The sequence below is a fragment of the Osmerus mordax genome, chromosome 24, assembly GCF_038355195.1.
Source record: "Osmerus mordax isolate fOsmMor3 chromosome 24, fOsmMor3.pri, whole genome shotgun sequence".
Taxonomy (NCBI): domain Eukaryota; kingdom Metazoa; phylum Chordata; class Actinopteri; order Osmeriformes; family Osmeridae; genus Osmerus; species Osmerus mordax.
This window is the reverse complement of record NC_090073.1, coordinates 10,574,645-10,597,248: the sequence shown is the minus strand read 5'-3', so window position 1 is coordinate 10,597,248 and position 22,604 is coordinate 10,574,645. Positions and strand designations below refer to the sequence as shown.

At 45.7% G+C, this 22,604-nt stretch overlaps 2 protein-coding genes across 3 annotated transcripts; one reads left to right on the top strand and one right to left on the bottom strand.

The window, feature by feature from the left end:
- Nucleotides 1-3,622: 3,622 nt before the first annotated feature.
- Nucleotides 3,623-11,097, top strand: eef2l2 (eukaryotic translation elongation factor 2, like 2). The gene is made up of 15 exons (XM_067228339.1): nucleotides 3,623-3,752; nucleotides 5,010-5,224; nucleotides 5,525-5,706; nucleotides 6,443-6,654; nucleotides 6,897-7,081; nucleotides 7,333-7,438; nucleotides 7,631-7,744; nucleotides 7,936-8,074; nucleotides 8,298-8,493; nucleotides 8,680-8,938; nucleotides 9,099-9,206; nucleotides 9,334-9,687; nucleotides 9,950-10,132; nucleotides 10,316-10,448; nucleotides 10,690-11,097. Exons 1-15 carry the CDS (start codon nucleotides 3,750-3,752, stop codon nucleotides 10,881-10,883), a joined length of 2,583 nt encoding a protein of 860 aa, XP_067084440.1. The 5' UTR covers nucleotides 3,623-3,749; the 3' UTR covers nucleotides 10,884-11,097.
- Nucleotides 11,098-11,333: 236 nt separating this feature from the next.
- Nucleotides 11,334-17,430, bottom strand: pias2 (protein inhibitor of activated STAT, 2). Of its 2 annotated transcripts, XM_067228340.1 has the most exons (15): nucleotides 17,263-17,430; nucleotides 16,578-16,661; nucleotides 15,622-16,078; nucleotides 15,447-15,534; nucleotides 15,312-15,362; nucleotides 15,119-15,209; nucleotides 14,508-14,642; nucleotides 14,137-14,242; nucleotides 13,763-13,836; nucleotides 13,261-13,421; nucleotides 12,970-13,103; nucleotides 12,625-12,805; nucleotides 12,354-12,493; nucleotides 12,215-12,252; nucleotides 11,334-12,041 (listed from the first exon to the last, which is right to left on the bottom strand). In XM_067228340.1, exons 3-15 carry the CDS (start codon nucleotides 16,073-16,075, stop codon nucleotides 11,835-11,837), a joined length of 1,860 nt encoding a protein of 619 aa, XP_067084441.1. In that variant the 5' UTR covers nucleotides 16,076-16,078; nucleotides 16,578-16,661; nucleotides 17,263-17,430; the 3' UTR covers nucleotides 11,334-11,834. The 2 variants fall into 2 exon arrangements, with proteins under 2 accessions (XP_067084441.1, XP_067084442.1); XM_067228341.1 differs by lacking the exon at nucleotides 16,578-16,661.
- Between the last annotated feature and the right edge of the window lie 5,174 nt (nucleotides 17,431-22,604).

Below are 22,604 nucleotides of genomic sequence, written 5' to 3'. Positions count from 1 at the left end.
CCCACCATCCCCCTCTCTCACTCACCCCACCATCCCCCTCTCTCACTCACCCCACCATCCCCCTCTCTCTCTCACTCACCCCACCATCCCCCTCTCTCACTCACCCCACCATACCCCTCTCTCACTCACCTCACCATCCCCCTCTCTCACTCACCCCACCATCGCCCCTCACTCCACCACACCCCCCTCACACTCCTGTCACCCCACCTCCCCTCAAACTCTCCCCTCACCCTTTCACCCCCACTCCCCTCACCCCCTCACCCTGACACCCCACTCTCCCACCCCGACACTAGCAACAAGAATAGCTGCTCTGTTTCTCACACATCAATTAGGCCCCCTGAGAAAGTGGCCTGACTCTCCGGACACCGACATCTCTCCCTGCTGCTTCAAGACATACCCCCGACTCCCTAGACATGATTCCAGGCACCGGGATACCCAGAACCAGGGGCCTGTGGTCGCTGCCAGTTTCCATGGATCCCCCCAGTCAAAAGGAGGTTCTATCTGGAGCCAATGTGTTTGCTCTGTGAAAGTCACTGTGAAAAGCCGTCTGTGTCTCCTCGGGACAGACAGCAGAATGCTGCTGTGAGTCTGGCTGAGCAGGGGTGTGTTCACAGAGCGCTGAGAAGGAATGAACCTATAGGATTCAGGGTGTGTGTGTGTGTGTGTGTGTGGTGCTTGGCTGGACGCCACACAGCAGTTAAACAAATTAGTAAGTAAACATGCTCACACGTGTACCTACGTTCCCACACACGCCCTGCTAGTCCCCACCCACGTACGCATTCCATACATACAGAGAAACACATACATGCAAAACTGTGGTGCTGGGAGGAGTTCACAGCTGCAAACTTGTTTCCACATTGTTTACCAAACTCCTTAGTACTTATAAACAAATACCCAAACCCCCTTCATCCATTCTCCTAGTACCCTTCCTATGTATGAGTCATCTGATCTGATTCCCTTATAAACAAATTAGGCTAAACCTTTGACTCCCCTTTATGAGTCACCAGAAATGGAGGCCAGAGGGCTTAACAGAGAAGATATCAGGCCACACAGACTGGTGTGATGAAAGTTTAGGAAAAGCAGTAGCAATTAGGTACTATGTAAACACTACTGCCACTACTACCGTCAGTGGGACTGTGTCTGGGAGTGTTTCCGGTGAACTGCATTTTTTCATGTCATGCACAAGAAAGCAAAAGGCTTGACTATTGTCCTTCCTTGCGCCCGGAATGAAATGTGGTGTGAAATGATTTATTCTACACAAACTTCCTTCATACCATAGGTTTTTTATTAAGATGATATCAGATCTGATAACTTCTTAATAAAAAAAAGGTGGTAGCTAACCACAGATGGGAACATCTGGACGTTATAGAACACCAGTGCGCTTACGACAAGTCTCCTGGCACCACTCCACCTGCTCCGTGTCAAACACTAGGGAGGCAACGCTAACCTCACCTGAGGTGGCATAAATATTGAATAACTCGAGTGTCAGCTTTCTGCCGGCTGTGGGAGGGAAGAGCGTCATCAGGATGTAGTCATGAGGGCGACACTGACAAATACAGCTCTTAATTTTACTATGAAAAACGCACACTAAAAGATTTGTGGACAGAAAATCTAAAGGGTATCAAAATGGCCGCCACTATAGGATCGCTTTCTTACCAATAGCTCAGGGTTTCACTGAAGACTAACTTAAAGACAGTCTTTTTTTTTACATCTGGGAAGTTCTCTTCCAATGCGGTTTTGTACCCCTACAAAAATTAATCTGTAAACCACCTGTAGGCTATGTTTATTTATTGAAATTATTATTATTATTATTGAGTTTGATCAACTAATAAGAAATTACTTAGTACGTCTTGTGTGTAATAACTCAACACATCCCACAATGTGACAGCTAACATCTTCCCCAGCCTTTATGCGAGTGATTGTTTAGTTTTTTGATCAACCTGTACCATGATGTACTTTGCAAGGACATACCCCTCCATCCACAGATCATTTACCACAAAGTCTTCGAAGACTTAATTTACCTCAGCAGTCAAATGTACTTTAAAACTCTTTCCATGGGTGGAATTTATAGTTGCAAATGTCAATCTTTATTGACCCAATACCACTACACAATCACAGTAATTCCTTTAAGGATAGTATCATTTCAAGTGGTTACCAGGGAACCCATTTAACTTTTTTCCATGAAACAGCTGACTCTGTGTGAACAGCGAAAAGAAGTACTGACTTTGAAGACACGCACACACACACACACACACTCACACACACGCACACGCACACACACACACACACACTCACACACACACACTCACACACACACACACACGCACACACACACACACGCGCACACACTCACACGCACGCACCCACACACGCTCACACTCACGCACGCACACACACACACACACACTCACACTGTCTCACACACACACACACACACACACACACAGAGCTGTTTCCACAGCTGCTCCTGGAGCAACATCTGGGATCCCCCCCAGAACGACAGCAGGGAGCGCAGCCAGACCCACCCAGGGAGAAGCCTTCCACAGCCAAACGCAACAACCATGCCTGGGGTTGGTCAAAGCCATATGGTGCTGCCCTCTATGGATTCTCAGAACTCACCTTCATCCACGTTTCCCCATGGTCAGCACATGTGCCACAATCTGAAGCAGCAAACCAGCCTCAGACCACGGCTGGGACTGAGCCCTCAGACAGGGGTGGGATGTGTGTTCATTTAGAGCATGCTTTTCTCAAAAGCAATGTTGGAAAGGTTTTAACCCTGAGATAAAACTTCTCCAACTTTGGCACGATTTTCCCAGAAACTAACATTTGTTTGGAGAACCAATTGCCCAAAGTACCCATACCTGTCTGATGTTGTGAGGAACAGCATGATGGTTTTAATAGAACTTTGCTACCTTAAAGACTGTCAATAATCTTAGTGACATCAGTGGTGAAAAGTGGTGTTTGGAATATGTTTGGAATAATAATTTTGGCATACATTAAAGCCGAAAGTCTACCTGTTAAACATGATGTAGAGAACATAACCAAAATCAACAAAAAACATCCAGAAGTTGGTTCCGAAAATCAATAGCAGAACATGAGTGCTCTCTGCTGGACACACACTGCCACAGTCATGGTAATATAGAGCTGTGCTCCACATCTAGAATCAGAATGTCTAGGTTTAAGCCTGCCAGAGTAAAAAAAGAAGAAGCAATGTTTCGATGTTCACCTAAACTAAACACGTTTCTATGTAGTCAGGTCTATGAACTGCTGCACTATAACCAGTCAGCCTAGGTTAAAGTCTAATATCATAGATCATAAAAAAATATGTTAAATCATTTATATGCATAATAATATGCTAATTGAGTTGAAGAGTTTTTGTACCTATACAAACAGTTGGCCTACTTTGATAGACATCTACATTAACTGGGTATCTAAATACATTCAAACTAAGCATTTAAGTTATTATTGATACCAAAACCACTGTTATTGGCGCGCGCTGTGTCTCTGGTGGATAGCAACAGTGAGCTGAAGCCTCGACTGGACACACACTTTAACGCACAGCTGGTTCATTTCTCTTTAATGATTGGGTAGGTCTATTTAGGTCAGTTCGGTCCATATGACATCCCCCACCTGACCTCAACTGTGTCCCTCCTGCACTTAAAGAAGACTGCGCGTCATCTTCGCTCTTTTCCACCTCCGACTGTGAGGTGCCGGTACAGCTAGTCTGGTGTCGACATCTGACAGCAATCATGGTATGTATATTTTACGTTATAATTTATTCGAAGAGAATGTTTCGGACCCGAAACTATTACGATTATGAAAAAGTGGTGGGCTCAATCACATCGTTTCCATCAAGATAGGCTACTTGATATAGGCTACAGGGCCCAAATGAGTAGGCTTTTGGGGGGTTTATTAACAGTAGGCCTATATCCTAAAATCATAGTAGCTTACTTTGCGTAACATAACTTATAAATTGGTATTTTAGAATTCATTTAGCTTTACGTTGCAGTCTATAAACATTTAAAACAATTTATCTGGATGCGACGACAGTCATTTCGGTGCGTGCAAGTTGAGGGGTATGAATTTTGGAATACCGTTACCCCGTTATAAATAGCATGTGCACGCCCACTGTTCCCGGAGATGGCCGTATTAAAGTTACATGTTCAGATATTGTGCAAGCGCTTCTACAGTAGCTTATCGTTGTGGACATCGTATCGTAGAAACACGAGACGGTGTTGTCTCGGTAAACAACATTATACACCTGCAACAATATGAGCAGGTGCTCGTGCCCCGGTCTTGGCATATTTTGCTTTCACTTGGTGCGTCATAGGCACACTGCGGCAAAGGACAGGCGACTGGTTCTAAAGCATTTCTCACTATCTCAAGTTATTACAAGTAAGCGAGTACGCACACATCTTGATCGCTTTAAGATCATCCGTCCACCCGTCTACATCTAACACTTTGTTCTGTCCAATTTAGAAACACTTCAGAAAAGTTTTTGAAACAGTTGCTCTGTCATTACTCACCCGAGAAACCCAAACACATTGTGGTTTTAAGATGTGAAACAGACAGTTTCAATGTAATGTGAAGTGTATGTCTCTGTATAAATAGTGGATCTCTGTACAACTTTGCAACCCTGATGCATCCTCCTATTGATAATCCGTGTCATGCCCTCTTCAAGAGGGGATGCCAGCTAGGTCGGATCCTAGAGGGGGCAAGGGTGGCATCTGACCCTCCAGCGGGAAAGCTTTGCCCCTCCCATGCTAACTGTTTACATTATAGTACATTTCATACAGTAATATTAATATTGGACGCACATTATTTAAACTACAAAGTTTGAATAATTTATGGTGGCATACAACTACCCCCGTGCCCCCCCTCACCACCCTACAACTACCCCCTGCCCCCTCCACCCCCCAAGGTGAACATGTCTAGATCTGCCCCTGCTTGCCTGTATTTGTCACTGTAACATCTCTCATAATCAAAGACATCCTGACCTTCATCCTCAGGTGAACTTTACAGTAGATCAGATCCGTGAGATCATGGACAAGAAGGCCAACATCAGGAACATGTCTGTGATCGCACATGTGGACCATGGGAAGTCCACCCTGACAGACTCGCTGGTGTCCAAGGCAGGGATCATTGCGTCGGGCCGGGCCGGGGAGACTCGCTTCACAGACACCAGGAAGGACGAGCAGGAACGCTGCATCACCATCAAGTCCACGTAAGTGTTCCCACACAGGCATCGTGGAGCTGCATAAGTAGATGCCATTGGTTAAACACATTACACTTTATGCAGACTAAATCTATGCATATTACTATTTCATGTTGTGATCAATTTCTCATATACATGAATAGCTTGATTTTAATTTACATGAGATATCATCTTACTGCTGGTGCATACCATCACAGTGCTCTTACAGGCCCCACAGGGGGTCACACTTTATCTTAATGTCCAGTGGCGTTAAGTAACAAAGTAGAAATGATTGTAATTTGTTCTCCTCTCCTCCTTCCTCCATTGCAGGGCCATCTCTCTGTACTACGAGCTTAAGGAGAGCGACTTGTCCTTCATCAAGCAGAGCAAGGACGGTCTGGGCTTCCTCATCAACCTGATCGACTCCCCGGGTCACGTGGACTTCTCCTCCGAGGTGACTGCAGCTCTGAGGGTGACAGACGGCGCGCTTGTAGTGGTAGACTGTGTCTCAGGTAGGACGAGCCTCCGGCCTCGGGCCTCAGGCCTCACAGTGTTGTCCTGCTGCTAGTGCTTGGCTTCACAAGGCTTGACAAGATTTGAACTGATCTTGGCTTAATGAAACATGCTACAGTCCATCTTTTGGAAATGGTCGAACCTTTTACAATTACAAGTCTGAAATGACAAGTTTGATACAGATAATTTACTGAAACATGCTACCAGCCGCAAAAACAAAGTCTTAAACAAGTGTGTTTGAACAATATAGTTGCAAAGGACATATACCCAAGATACTGTTAACCTAATCGTTTTCCTAGAACAAGTCCAATTTTCTTCTCCAAACAAGCGACTAGAGAAAGTTGCTTGAGCACAAAGCATATCGTCACTGCATGCACCTGGCAGTCTGAGTGATACAGGTGATCTTTCTGGCACACAGGTACCCTTTACCTATATGGTCCGAGCCCTATATTCTACATTTGCAACCAAAAAGTCTGGCAATTATTTATGCATGCTCAGTATTACACATCTGTGTTTTGTGTGTTTGTGGTTTTTACTGTTACTAGACTAATTCTAGGATAAATGCATGCATGTCAGATGGGACATCTGTATTTATTATTATTACGTATATTTATATATATACGTAAGCATTCATATATGATATGCCCCACTAGTGAAACATCATTTGGGTACAACATGTTGTGTACTATTCACACCACAGACTCCTGCGAACACTGAAACGAGCTTCCTCTGCAGGTGTGTGCGTCCAGACAGAGACTGTGCTCCGCCAGGCCATCGCCGAGCGCATCAAGCCCGTCCTGATGATGAACAAGATGGACCGCGCCCTGCTGGAGCTGCAGCTGCAGCCGGACGAGCTGTTCCAGACGTTCCAGCGCATCGTGGAGAACGTCAACGTCATCATCTGCACCTACGGGGAGACGGAGAACGGGCCCATGGGGAACATCCTGGTGCGGCACCCTGGAGGCTGAATGTCCCTTTAGCAGACTAGTCAAAGCACAGCTAACGAAGTACAGGTCACCTTAAGGAGAAGCATTAAACACTGTCAGGCACCCAGCTAAGCGAGATAGATAAGTCAAGCTCAGTCAAATAATGCTAAGAACATTTGGTAATTTAACCTGTATAACATTAATGTTGATTTCCTTTTAAAATCGAATATTTCGCTTCTTCTCTTGTGGTGGTTGGGCGGTAGATTGACCCGGTGATCGGGACAGTTGGCTTTGGCTCCGGGCTGCACGGTTGGGCCTTCACCCTCAAGCAGTTTGCTGAGATGTACGTGGCGAAGTTTGCAGCCAAGGGCGACAAGAAGGCACAGATCCCGCCAGCGGAGCACTGTAAGAAGGTGGAGGACATGATGAAGAAGCTGTGGGGAGACAAGTGAGTGTGACTCAAACATTCAGCCCAGACTGGACGGATTCCAAATACAGTGGTCACTCGGCTCCATAGCTACATATAGTAACAGAATTGGGCTTATTTCATCTACACCATAAATTAATATACACTTCAAGTGGGCATTCAGGATTCTTCAATTATAAATGAGTTCTAAATGAGAACTAGTTTGCTACCACACCTACCAATAAGTCTTTAAGTAGTTAAGTACTTAAAACATATCATTTTCATTTCTCCAGGTACTTTGATCCAGCCGTTGGAAAATTCAGCAAAACGGCCACGAATGCAGAAGGCAAGAAGCTGCCTCGCACCTTCTGCCAACTGGTCCTGGATCCCATCTTCAAGGTTTGCTGATGAAAGAGTGGAATGAGTATTAACAGTTTACAGTAAATTCATCTGTTAAAATATGTTAGAACAGCAGTAGTTTTTATTTTGTCCAATGGGGACATCTGCTGTTTGAACCTCAATCGTTGAATCATTCATTACACAGTATTACAGCACAGCAACAAAATAACATGTCAAAATCTTTTGTTTCAGGTTTTTGACGTCATCATGAACTTCAAAAAAGAAGAGACACAGAAACTGATTGAGAAGCTGGATGTGAAGCTCGACGCCGAGGACAAAGAGAAGGAAGGCAAACCTCTCCTGAAGGTCATTATGGACGTTTTAACGTCTCTGTCCCCTGACAAAGTCTGACTCGAGACTTTTATCCAGTAAACAGCACATCATATTTAACCTACTAACTAAAAGTAAAAATAAGCATGTTTATATTTTAATACACTGTGAAAAACTGAACTGAACTAGGAACAATAGAACAATCTAAGAACTGTCTGTCCCGGCAGGCAGTGATGCGGCGCTGGTTACCTGCCGGCGAGGCCCTGCTCCAGATGATCACCATCCACCTGCCGTCGCCCGTCACCGCCCAGAAGTACCGCTGTGAGCTCCTGTACGAGGGCCCCATGGATGACGAAGCCGCCATGGGTCAGTACACATCAGACAACCCTCCGTTAGGACCACGAGACGCGAGCATGGAAGTGGATTTTAAGCACACAATTACTGTACAATACAAATGATCCAAATCCTCACACTCGAGTGTTGGACCTCAAACTGGAAAATGTGAGGAGGTCAAAGTATGTGTTGAGTTGTGAAAGCTACACTTGGTGAATTTACAAATGACAGTCCTGAGGTCAATTCTGTGTTTCAGGTGTGAAGAACTGTGACCCTAAAGCACCGCTGATGATGTACATCTCCAAGATGGTTCCCACCACAGACAAGGGCCGCTTCTACGCCTTCGGACGTGTTTTCTCCGGCGTTGTTTCCACGGGACAGAAGGTGCGCATCATGGGTCCCAACTACACCCCTGGGAAGAAGGAGGACCTGTACATCAAGCCCATCCAGAGGTCTGTGGAGAGCACAAACCACATGTGCTTTTGGGATTTAAAACAATCTGTAAAAAAAAAGAAAGCATCAACTTGAAAAGCTTTTAAAAAAGATTACAACTTTTTTCTAATGTGAAAACAATTCTCCCACCTCTCTCCCATACACACACTCTCCGCCTTACCCCTCCACCTCTCCCCCTCCCCCAGGACCATCCTGATGATGGGCCGCTATGTAGAGCCCATCGAGGACGTCCCCTGTGGCAACATCGTGGGGCTGGTGGGCGTGGACCAGTTCCTGGTGAAGACCGGAACCATCAGCACCTTCGAGCATGCCCACAACATGAGGGTGATGAAGTTCAGCGTGAGCCCCGTGGTCAGGGTGGCGGTGGAGGCCAAGAACCCGGCCGACCTGCCCAAGCTGGTGGAGGGGCTGAAGCGCCTGGCCAAGTCCGACCCCATGGTGCAGGTAAACACAAGAGCTAGAACACAGGGATTCACAGGAGTATGTATGGGGGGTTTCAAAACCTGAAACCTCTTGATCTGCAGTCTAATGTGCAACCAGGGGAGCTCTCCTGACTGCTGTGTTGTGCTGTCTAGCTGTGCTGACTGCGCTGTGTTGTGTGCAGTGCATCATTGAGGAGTCAGGAGAACACATTGTGGCTGGAGCAGGAGAACTTCACCTGGAGATCTGCCTCAAGGACCTGGAGGAAGACCACGCTGGCATCCCCTTAAAGGTGACTGGTCACACAGCAACCACGCCTTTTCATAACTGGTACCCTTTTCTCAAGGTCAAAGACATGTATTTCAACAGCACGGCTACTGTAACACAATCGTCTCCCCCACCCCGTGTGATCCCTCCAGAAATCAGACCCGGTGGTTTCGTACCGTGAGACCGTCCAAGAGGACTCAGACCAGATGTGTCTGTCCAAGTCCCCCAACAAGCACAACAGGCTGTACATGAAGGCTCGCCCGCTGTCGGATGGCCTGGCGGAGGACGTGGACAAGGGCGATGTGTCGGCCAGGCAGGAGCTCAAGCTGAGGGCTCGCTACCTCTCCGAGAAGTACGAGTGGGAGGTGACTGAGGCCCGCAAGATCTGGTGCTTCGGCCCAGACGGGACGGGACCCAACATCCTGGTGGACGTCACCAAGGGGGTGCAGTACCTGAACGAGATCAAGGACAGCGTGGTGGCCGGGTTTCAGTGGGCCACCAAGGAGGTGAGGAGAGGGAGGTGAGGGTGGGGACAGAGGGGGGGAGGCTAGAGTGAGTGGGCCACCAAGGAGGTGAGGAGAGGGAGGTGAGGGTGGGGCGAGAAGGGGGGTAGGCTAGAGTGAGTGGGGGAGAGGGAGGTGAGGGTGGGGACAGAGGGGGGGTAGGCTAGGGTGGTAGGTGAGCTGTTATAAATCGCTGCTAGTTCCTGGTCTCAATACTGAGACCAATACTGTGTACCTGTCAGATAAAGACTTTGTCTTGAACCAGGGAGCCCTGTGTGAGGAGAACATGAGGGCCGTTCGTTTCGACATCCAGGACGTCACCCTTCACGCAGACGCCATCCACCGTGGCGGTGGACAGATCATCCCCACGGCCCGCCGCGTCCTCTACGCTTCCGTGCTCACCGCCCAGCCACGCCTCATGGAGCCCATCTACCTGGTGGAGATCCAGGTGAGGCCACCCTGACCAGCCAGTCACTTCTCTGTGGAAGACGAGTTGGCCATCCCGTTGACCGGTTAACAACATCGGTGTAGCAGAGAGGCTTAAAGGCAAAGCTGCTACAGAAAAGGATTTGAAACCAATGATAAATTCATGGTCAACTTGAACGCTCCTGTTTCCCTTGTTTCCCTTCAGTGTCCTGAGCAGGTGGTTGGAGGAATCTACGGTGTGTTGAACAGGAAGAGAGGCCATGTGTTTGAGGAGTGCCAAGTGGCTGGAACACCTATATTTATTGTAAAGGCGTATCTTCCTGTAAATGAATCATTTGGTAAGAACATTGTCACCAAGTTGTCTCTTTATATTCTGGTATTTATTTTCTGTCAGTTTATTAACAATGGGATGCCAGTTCAGTCGTTCGGACTGGGAGCATAAAATACTAACACAAAACGTATTTCTGGTTTCCTGTGTGTGAGGGCTTGAGTATCTCAACATTCCTCAATCTGCCAGGGAAACATACCTTCAGAGAATTACATGTATAAATAATTGTTTTTATTCCCCCGCCCCAACAGGCTTCACAGCTGACCTGCGGTCCAACACGGGAGGACAGGCCTTCCCTCAGTGCGTGTTCAACCACTGGCAGATCCTGCCTGGAGACCCCTTTGACGAGAACAGTCGGCCATGCCAGGTGGTGGCAGAGACCCGCAAACGAAAAGGCCTCAAAGAGGGCATTCCTGGCCTTGACAACTTCCTGGACAAACTATAATGGGCTTGTTTGAACTGCTCCAGAGAAATTTGTCATTATAGCACTTACCTGTCAAAACAAAATAAAAACAAAAATAATGAAAATACAACTGCGCAACGTATAAAAACAAAACAAAAAATGAAAACATGGGGAAAGGTTTACAGTAAATATAGGATAGGGTGAATTAAATCCTTGACATCTGTTGAATCACATCCAATAAAAAATAAGCACCATATTTTGTGTTGGTTTGCTTACAGTGGTAATGGCATCAAGAATGATCCCTTATACAGATGAAGGTTCACATTAAAAACAAGTTAGGTGCTCTATTCATCTGCTAAAACAATGCCACTTAACTAGGTTAAAAAAAGTACAGTATAAGATTTCATTTTATGTTTTTCTCCATTTCTCACTTCGGTTACAAAAATGCTGCTCTGCCAATTTGGAATTGACAATGGTGTTTTTTTGTTGTAATTGTAGCTTGTACTCATTCCTGTGGATCTTTTTGATAAATCACCAAATACAAGAGCAATGTGGAAACTGACAAAAGAATGGAGATGGGTGCAGTAATAACACAACAAGCCCAGCCCTGTATGGGTGTGCAGCGGCTCGTCTGGGCACAAAGTCAGGTGTGAGGATGCAGTGTCCAAGCCTAGCACCAGGCTGCCTTCTTCCTGTTCACCCGCTTCCTGTCCACCCACTTCCTGCTTCCTGTCCAACGTCCAACAATCACCAAACATTCTGCTGTTAGCTGCTGGGTTTAGAATGTTTGAAAACATAACTGTCATTTTCACGCTGCCCCAACGAACACCAACAGGCACATCACACCAAACCAACACAACCCAACAGCTGCTGGTGTTGGTTGGTGTTTGTTGGGGCAGCGTGACCTGGCCTGAGGCCTACAGGAGCTGCTTCTCAGAAGGGAGCGTGGCCAGCGCAGGAGGCTGGTTGAGGAGGGGAGGATGAGGGAGGAGGTCAGTCGAGAGAGATGATGTCTGATATGCTGCTAGGGCCCCCTCCGCCCCCCAGGCCCCCGCTGGTGATGACGGCCGTCTCGTGGGCCGGGGCGGAGTGGAGGCCGTCGTAGTGAAGGCTGGAGGACGACACCAGGCTGGTGCTGGCCGAGGCTGCGCTCTGCAGGCTGCTGGACAGGTTGTCCAGGAACATGGGGGCTCGGTAATGCTGAAAGAATAACAAAAAGGGGGTCATTGTACGGATTTTGCAACATGGGATTGTTTTTTTTACCTGTGATTTCTAGGTATACAATTCTGAAGGGACATTTTGTGTTTCATAATAATAACTTGGACTTAAACCAATAGCTGTTGCTGAAGAAACAATCAAGGAAAAACAGTTACCTGTGTGTCTCCTTGGATTAAGGAAAACAAATCGAGATCTAAAAATACAAAACGTTTGTTAAGACACTTGATTACATCGCCATGGTAAAGGTTATATGAGTATTGTAAAGAGTATACTAGAGCCTGTGTGGCTGCGTACTCTGCATGTCTGTGGGGATGGTGGAGAGGGAGGAGTGGTGGAAGGGGACAGCGTAGTCTGCCAGCGAGGAGGCCAGGTAGGGTGCGTCCAGGGTCTGCACGGTGGGCATGCGCACTGACGCTGGCTGGTACGTCAACACCCTGGCAGGTGTGAAGACACACACACACAAAGCTTCTAAAGTAAAGATGGTGTTTTAACAGGACAAGTCAGTGGTGTTCCTGTGTGTGTGTGTGTGTGTGTGTGTGTGTGTGTGTGAGAGAGTGTTTCCTACCCCTTGCCATGCACCTCCTCGTTCTTAGACAGGTACACACAGCGCTTCTTCAGTGGAGGGTCCTCCTCGTCATCCTCGTCCTCCTCTGACGAGCTCTCCAGCGTCAGGTCGATCACGTCTGCCTTCCTGGAGGAGGGGGGCTCGCTGTGGGGGACCACGGCACACTGACGCACCGGGGCGGCTGGGGGAGGGAGGGCACTGACTTAAAGCCACATACACACACCCATACACACAAAAGCAGCACACACACAGACATGAGAGGCACTGAAGCAGCCACAATCCCCTTCACAGGATAATACACATTCAGACTTCCTCCGTCCACAGGGGGCTCTTCTCAGTACTCACTCTCCATCTTGGGGAGGCACTGGGAGGACAGCTTCACCGCCTCCTTCTTCGGCCTCATGGGACACCAGGTTCCATCCTCCTGGAACTTGATCTCGTCCACGTCAGAGCAGTCGTTCAGGATCTCCATGAACAACCTGGCGAGCATTAGGAAACCCAACACACAACTTTTTATTCACACGTCTCAGACAAATCTGGCAATCGCTAAATCCTGAAGGGACTTTTTGGGGTGTTTTCCGAACTAGACTGAACTACACCGGATTTGAATCCAGGCCGCTGCGGTGAGGTTCTCACCCGTCGATGATGAGGCTCTCGTAGGCCGCCTTCTTGTCGCACACGGGGCAGATCCAGGTGGGCTTCTTCTCGTTCATCTGCAGGTAGAGCGCCGCGTCGAAACACTGCAGGTGGGAGCAGGTGACCGCCCGGCACGGCACCGTCAGCCTCATCTTACCCAGCTGGGAGGAGGGAGAGAGACACAGAGAGGAAGAGAGAGGAAGAGAGAGATGCATCAATTAACTACTATCTGCAGATGCATCAATAATCTCATGGTATAATCCTGACGTTGATATTAACACGGGGGGAGTCAGGTGGCTGAGCGGTTAGGGAAGCGGGCTAGTAATCTGAAGGTTGCCAGTTCGATTCCCGGCTGTGCAAAATGACGTTGTGTCCTTGGGCAAGGCACTTCACCCTACTTGCCTCGGGGAGAATGTCCCTGTACTTACTGTAAGTCGCTCTGGATAAGAGCGTCTGCTAAATGACTAAATGTAAATGTAAATGTAACACAGGTCTGACTTACAGGACACATGAGAGACACTCTCAGGCTGGTTGTAGCAATCTCGCTGTCAGGGTCTGCGGTCAGCTTCTCCTTTACTGCAACACAGACGCAGTAAAAAGACTACAGATTAGAGAGAAGCGTTAAGAACCCAGGAAGAACTACAGTTATGGCCGCTCAGGCACAGGAGCAGGGAGAACACTGCCCTCTAGTGGCTCATGGATCATGGTGGATCCTATTCACGTTTGTGAGACACGATTTCTGTTTTGAGAGTTTCCCCAGAGAGGCCAAGCTCTCAGAAGGGTGGTTCACGTGCCAGAGCTACGCTAGAGCGTAGATGTGTGTGTGTGGTGCTGCAGCGGGGCGTGGGGCTGGTTCAGGGTGAGGTCACTTCTTACTTAAGGCTCTGGAGTGGTCGGGGTTCCTGATGCCCTTCATGCGTAGTCTCTGCAGCAGCAGGGGGGAGGTGAGCTGGCGGACCAGGTACACCGACATGGAGTAGGTCTGGGAGAACAGACATGATGTCACACCTCGGCTGAGGGTTAGGGGGAGCTGCTGAACTGTGGGCTTCTGGGAAGCCCTCTGTGGCGTGGCATTGCTTGTAAAAAGGGCTCCGCAAATTAAATGTGATTTTTCTGAAATATCTTCCAGCTCTCTCTCTCTCTTTATTTATGAATAAAGCACTTCACGTGATTCAGCCAAAAGATACGTTTATAATGACACTCCTAAAAGTGATACTTTGTGGATGCTTGGCTGCTAACAAACGTACCTTCCCGATTTCAGGAGCCCATGTGACCGTTATCTGATTGGGTACCGCCGAGGACAATCTGACCAATGAGGTGATGTTTAGAGGTCTTCCAGGTCTCTTCTGTTCTACTCCATTTTTTGGTGGAGGTGCGTAACCCTGGAGAGGGAAAATAAAACGACATAATAGCCCTGAAGTTCTGTCAAGTCAATAGATGTCACAGTGTAAACCTTGAATTATAACATCAATATTGATCCTGTGTTCACTGAAAAAAAGGGAGGGGTTTGTAAAGGTGGGACTAGATGGGACTGTTGACAACAGTCCAGTCTAGTCCCACCCTTTTTTGACAGGAGAGCAGCCATCAACCAAACAGAAAGCTTATCAGGACCCAACCTGATAAGTCATGAACCCTGGTCAAACCAACTGACCAGGTGTTGTTTAAAGTTATGTCACCAGCCTCTGTCCATGTCTCTGTACAGTCTATAGAGCATGGAAGTGGGATATTGGGAACTTTGTGAAGATTGTATAGATGTGACTGTGAAATCTTGAGACTACGGCAAGCGCCTGTTAAACCATCCGAAACAGACAATACTTAATCATGTCAGCTGAATAAAGAGAATACCAACTGTGCATACAGGCAAGGGAAACAGCTTCCCGTTGACTTTGATGCAGAGACTGTTTGGGTAGTTATCCTCCTGCAAACAACTCGTCTCTGACAGGCAAAACCTACATGGACAAAACAAACGTCATTCAAAAATTAACATTTTAGAAAAGGAATATAGTTATAAAATGTTCACAAGTTTGACGACATTCAGTGAACATTCTCACCTCAGTTGAATTTGAACCATGTAGTCTCTTCGTCCACCGGGTAGAAAGTCCCTTCAAACACAATGTACCATAAGACTACAAACCCAGACAACGTGACAATGTGACAGGGTAGTGTGTTGAGAACACAGCAAGTACCTTGAAATGCAAACTTCCCTGACTTGCTGGGGGGTCAGGGCGAAGATGAAGGTCTTCTCTTGGTGGTATCTTTGAACAGTGCTGGCTCCTAAAAAAACAAACATGCCCTTTATCAGGATGATTTTAGAAGAGAGACACTTCTAAAAGAAGGACACTTCTAAAAACAGGTTCTAACCGAGGCTAGACGGCTTGATGAGGACGTCCAGCACATCGTAGAAGGGCAGAGATTTCATCAGCACGTCAGGGTGGACGGGAGGGATGAGGGGGGCCTGCTGCTGCAGGGTCATCCTGGGCTCGGTCCCGGACGCCACAACCCAATCTTTGCTCGACAACTCAGAGTCACTCGAGTGACTCAGACTGAGTGACAGGTCAGAGTTCACAACACAAACACTCCCTTCCGTAGAAAAGAAGGCGGTTTTGATACTGGCCAAATCCGGCAGACTAGCGTCTATTGTTTTGGGAAAGCGTTGTCGATAAAGATCTTTGATTTTGACCTGCACGGCTCGACTGCAGCCGTTTTTCAGCAGATGCAAAGTCCTCAGAAGGAGTTCATGCTTGCGACCACTTCTGTTTCGTCCGGCAAAGCCCAATAACACTTGTAGTTCTGACACTCGGAAACTTGATATCATGCTCTGGAAAACATGGAGAGACAAAGTACACAAGACATGAAGCCACTGTGTACTGTACAGTAAACATATGTAGGCCTTAAAAGTTGGTAGCCTATTGTTAATGTTCACAAACCTACTGTTGCAACTGTACCACTTAAACACACGATAAAGCCAGCATCGAGCCAGGTTTCACGTTAGTAAATTTAGAACAGGTCATATTAAAACTAGATCTAAGCAACAAGTTACTTAGGGGAAAGTGCCAACAACTAAAGTTGGAACTATTATAACTACAACACTATTGCTGAAGTGGAAAAATTACAACATAAACCCTGGGAGAGGCTAGAAGCTCTCAAGCACATCTAACATGAAATAAGGACTAACGTTTTATCTTTACAATGTAACATTGGCGTTAAAACATAAGAAACGGATACACTAATTATTCAAATTGGCTTTTATATTTCCCGTGTGATCATCACCCTCCCAATCAAACACAATCCCACAAGAGAAGAAAACCCCAACTGACCCTTCACTCTACGGTCCATGCTGCATTGTTCATATGTGTATATCCTTTTCATACATATCCTTAACAAATGTGACTGCTACGCATCTAAAATGTAAAAAAAATCAACATAATCCAAGACCAATTAGATAATACATGAAATGCCATAGCAGGAAAAAAAAGAAAGAGTTCCATTAGCCAAGGACTAAGACATATCTCAAGTGCTACGTTTAGGAAGTTTGCTAGGTACTGTAGATAGCTATCAACTTAAAATACCCCACAACTAAGTTTCCTAGGTACTATAGATAGCTATCAACTTAGAATACCCCACAACTAACTCCACTTACTGAAACGTACCTAAAGTACTTTCCTAACTAGATAACGTCAGGTAGTCCTAGTTGCATGAACAAACAACAATAATCGTAGCTAGCCTTGTAGCTGTGTTATTGTACTAGCGTTAGTAGTGTAGGACTGAGGTATTAACCAGCTACATGGTTAAGAACTTGTTGTGTTTATTATATTTACTGCTAGTGCAGTTAACTATCGAGCAAATTCATTTCGCTAAATATAGCCTAATTGTTTAATCGCAACTGTCATTATTTCAAAAACTAATGTAAAAACTAGCCAGCTCTAGCCTAGCTAGTTAGCTAGCAAGTTGTTTGCAATGGCTAGCTATCTCAAGTTAGCTGATGGTCTAGTTAATACTTACAGTGGGGACACGACATGCAAGGTATTTACGATAGTCCAAATACAACACGTATGTCGTATGTATGTGACTGTAGTGCTTCAACCATTAATCATCACTATAGTTATTAAATGCACGGCGACAAAGGCATAGAAGCCATATTGCTATCTCCCTGTCTTTGTTTTTTAGCCTACCCGGAGCTCGTCAAAATCCGCCATTTTCCCCCATATTATCCTGGTTATTTGTTCATTCGTTTCGGTTACACGGGCAGCATTGGCGGCTTATCCGGATTCAATCCGGTGAAAACATGGACAAGACAAGCATGTTGTTTCGCTGCTGATTTATCTTCATAATTTTGTATTTTGGTAATTTGAAAATATTTGCAATAAAAATACATAAAGTTATGGCTATAGGTTATACTTCTTCCCTTAACTCCTTATCCGTTTGGCTGACCAACATGAGACATCATAAACCAGTCCTATCAAAACAAGTGGACCTGCGGATTCCCACCACCAGATATATTTCCGGTTGACCCAGTATTTAAACAAACTTCACTTAAGAGAACTGTACCCCAAACTCTTACTGGAATTTCAAGGAATGTTCTGTAATCATGCAAAAACTATGTAGAATCATGCTTTCAGTATAATCTATATTTTGATTGTTAGTGATTTAGAAGATAGACATAAGGTAAGGCAGGTAAGGTAAGTAGGTCTATTATTTTACAAATCAAAGTCCAAGTACTTTCATATCACCACAAGAGGGAAGTATTTTACAGGGCAGTCATAGATCCAGGTAGGCTGCCAAGTGCAACCATCCATCATCATCATCCTCTTACTAAAATGCCAAGAACGTCTGTCCAGTGTTTCATTTACATTTACATTTAGCAGACGCTCTTATCCAGAGCGACTTACAGTAAGTACAGGGACATTCCCCCCGAGGCAAATAGGGTGAAGTGCCTTGCCCAAGGACACAACGTCAGTTGGCATGACCGGGAATCAAACTGGCAACCTTCGGATTACTAGCCCGATTCCCTCACCGCTCAGCCACCGACTCCCACAGAATGTGATTATATTTGTGGCGGTAATTTTTTAACACGTTATGAGTAGCATCACAAATATGTGATCGTTCAAAAAATAAATTGACCACCTCCGTATACATTATTTATAAGCCAATTTATTTTTCGCTAGCTAGCTAGTATATCGGATCTGGCGAACTGCTAACCCAATCAGCATCCTCCTAGTCTCACCTGGCGATGACGATAGAAAAGGCGGCAACATTCATGCGCATGCGACTGTTTCTATGACTGTGTCATAAACCAATTCCAAATGATCAGGCGACGGTGTGTTAAAGTTGAAATGCTGTTCGCATTCGCCCCCCAAATATAGCCCTTAAAAGTATACATCTTTCTATAACAAACTCATTGAAGACTCGGATTCTGCGAAACGTTGCCTCTATCGAAAAGTACAACAGGCCATCGGTCTCTACACCCAAACAAATGAGCAAAAGTGAGAGGAGTAGCTAGCTCTAGCTTGTTGGCCTAATTCTGTGATGTAGCTGCTCTAGACTACAACAACTCACTACGGTTTAGGCCTGTATATTACAGCAATTTGATGTACATGTTAGTGAATTAATGCGTTTACGGCAGCAAAAAACGCTTGAAAAAAGGTAGCACTAATTCCCGAATCATCAGACATCCTGACGTCATTGCAAGAAACTCAACACAACACCATCTGCTGGATGACTGTAAGAAGTACAAATGCAAATTTCAACAAAATAAAATGGAAAGGTATGTTTAAAACATTACTATTTATTTATTATTTAGTCAGTACTGACAGCATACTCATATTTAGTACATATATTTAAAATGCTACATTGCACTGCATTTCATAGAATCATAGAAAAAGCAAATACTTTTATTTAAACAACTTTATTATTTGATTATAATTGTCAGTATTGTGAATCTCTTCAATAGCGCTTGTTAAAAGGCACACATTTTCTTAACAACACATTTTCCCAGGCTTCTTGCTCCATCGTGTTGCTGGCTTCATGGAGGCTACGAAAAGCAGTTTGTCTGTCCAGTTGGAGGTAGGAATACTTTATCTCACAGGCTCTTTGTACAGCACCACGAGACACATGAAGATTGCATAATTGATTGAAACAAATTCCGAAATTGATTGAAACAAACACAAAAACCAAGGGTCAATTTTTTTTCATTGCACTGTATACAGTATTTGCATCTTTAAAGTTTTGACATTTAAAACTGACATGGAGTAGAGTAAAGGTTTGTTACAATCCACGTGCATAAATGTCCACATGTCCAAATGATTGAATCCTTATAAGTTTCCCTTCATCTCTCTTACTGCTCTCTCACTCCAACCAGGCTGGTTCTGTCAATCTTAATCCAGTCCGAGCCTTTTCAGAAGGCAGAACTGTTGGTGTACATGGGGAGGGAGGGGTATAGGGAGACCTTCAGCAGTTCTGTAAACACGGGTGGTCTAGACTGGTAGAATGGAGGTCATTTCTCGAAACAGTCTCCATAGTCCCACATACAACTGTCAGCTCTCAGAGTCTCAAGTGAATCAACATCTGGTCTCGGCAGTTACTCTGGAATTTGAAAGTGAAGCTGTAGCACTGACCCAGAAGGGCTGTTTAAATCTTCCAGATAAACTGACTACATCCAACCCTACTCTCAGTGTTGTCATAGCATCCATTGCCATATCTAAAAGGAAAAAAAACATACTAACCCTTTTTTGGCAGCCACACCGAGTCTATTTTGATGGTGAGCTGTCTCTCAGGGTAACAGTTTAAAGATTAAATTCTCCAGATGCAACGTCAGTAGAGTGAACTAGGCTAAATAGGGGTCAGGTGGCTGAGCGGTTAGGGAATTGGGCTAGTAATCAGAAGGTTGCCAGTTCGATTCTGGCTGTGCCAATGATGTTGTGTCCTTGGGTAAGCCACTTCACCTTACTTGCCTCGGGGGGAATGTCCCTGTACTTACTGTAAGTCGCTCTGGATAAGAGCGTCTGCTAAATGAATAAATGTAAATGGTTAACATCTTGACCCAATTTTGATGATTAGATGATTTTTAATGCACCCTAATGTGTCAACGTCAAGTGATGATTGAGAATCTACAACACTAAATCGTGTGGTTTTCCTCTAAAGCGACTTCACACAGACAGTGTTCTGTATCTGTGATGGAAGGACGCTACTCTTCCAGCTTCTGTCTGTTTGGAATGGACTGGCCTCTGTGTGCTGTTTACTGTAAATGATCCTGTTTATAACCATCAGAGCGCTGGGCACATACGAGTGATTGATGAAAACTCCTAGTGTGCCTGTGCTTCAGCATCGGTGACCAGGGCAACCGCCCCTGGCTGTTCATTAGCTGCCCTTTCCCCTCTCTCTCTCTCTTTCTCTCTCTCTCTCTCTCTCTCTCTCTCTCTCCCCCCTCTCTCTCCCCCTCTCTCTCTCCCCCCCCCTCTCTCTCTCTCTCTCTCTCTCTCACACGCACACGCACAAGCACACCCACATTCTTGCATACAGTACAGTATACACACACACACACACACACCACCAAGCCTCCTGAGAGTACTGGCTTTATTAACCTCAGCAAGGCCTTTATTGTCAGGAGGCCAGACAGAGGCAAGACCCCCAATTATTGCTGAAATCAACCCCCAGCTAGTTTCCTCCTAAAGCAGGTGATGTGAGCTTCTGTGTGGGGCGGCAGAACCCTTGTTAGGCTGCTAAGCGAGGCGTCCTCTGGGACCTGCCTTTTCAGATCTGTCAGTGAGCGTTGCTATACTTGTCCTTAGCAAGAAGCCAATCGAAGGCCATGGATGTTGTTGCTGCCATGCCAACCCTAGGAAACGGCATCATAAAACAGACATTTGTTGGCCTCCTGATTCCAGTAACCTGGGGTTGTTAGGTACAGCAGTGTTTAATCAAGGGGCCTGTTTTAAGCTTCTGTTACATGATGGATAAAGATGTTAGCATCTATATTATACAACATTAGTTCTGTTTGTGAAAACATTGTCATAAAGCGTAAGTTTCATGAGGTAATTCTTTTATTTTTGAATTTAATAAAGTAGGCCAACAGAAATCTCTGGTGTGCCCCATTACACAATTATAAATTAAAGCACAAAGACTGAAACAGTAAGATAATATGTATTCATTCAGGTAATAGCTTTTAGAAAATGACAGCTTCCTCAGACAACAACAATCTTATCAGATAGAAGTGTAACTAATCAACTTCCACAGAAACAGGAAGAGGAGTACATTCAATTATATAAAAACTGCATAGAGTGGCACTGGAAGCAGTCAGAGTTCCAGACCATCTAGCATCTCTGTAGCACAAAATGACAGCTCTTTAGCTCTGTAATGCTTTGAATTAGCGCATGGCAGTATCTAGCTAGATGCTCAAATGTATCTCTATCTTGCTTAGTGACTTGATGCATTCTTCAAGAGTAACCTTTCCACCAGCTAGCTTGTCTCCCACAGGAGGATATGGTTGCTTTCTCAAGGTCACCACCTGTTTCCCATTGGACGTTTTGGTCCAGCAAGACATACCTTTATTGATATTTCCATGATGAAATTAAGCATGTTTGTGTGAAGATCTAAATGCTCTGATAGTCTGTGATAAATCTGTGAGAATGTTTGGAGTGTACACACCTGGCCTTAGGGCTTGGGCAAACACTTGTGTGAAATGACATTGTATTTGTTGTGATTAAGTCAGGGTCTGTCTGGAAGTAGTGTCGTTAAGAGTATTATGGGGGCAGTGGCTGGGAGCTGATCCAGACAGCAGAGGTGATTTTTTTCTGCACTTTAGTTTCTGTATCCGTCTCACAAACCAAAATGTCTTGGGACATTATAAGATTGCCGACTAGTATCGTTTTAGTGTCAACCAATCCAGTAGCTGGTAACATAAAAGGAGGGGGTTGTGTGTGTGTGGGAGGGGGGGGGTAGTAGAGGAAGATCTTATCTTTTTGTCAGCAGAGACCCTGAACATGCTCGCTTTCCTTCTTGTGACCCTCACCCCCCCTCCTCCATTTGTGAGGTGAAACAGGGAGTGAGTGGCAGGTGTGGAGCTGCTGTTAGTGGGACTGTCAGCATGTTGGTGGTCACACATTCATCTGGAGCTGTCACTGTGTGGATCTGTGTGTGGTTTTAAGCACATTTGCATATTAAATGCTTTATATCCTCTCGACCCGAAGCTAGACTCTGAATCGCACTTGTTTTTGTTTTTTTACTGTGCATGTGCAGGTCTTTGCAGGCCTGGTCAGTAGCAGGCAGTAGCTGTGACTGTTCGTGACTGAGTGTTCGGAGCATAACCGAATAATGTCTCAAAAGAATTGAGTTGTTTAACTTGAGTA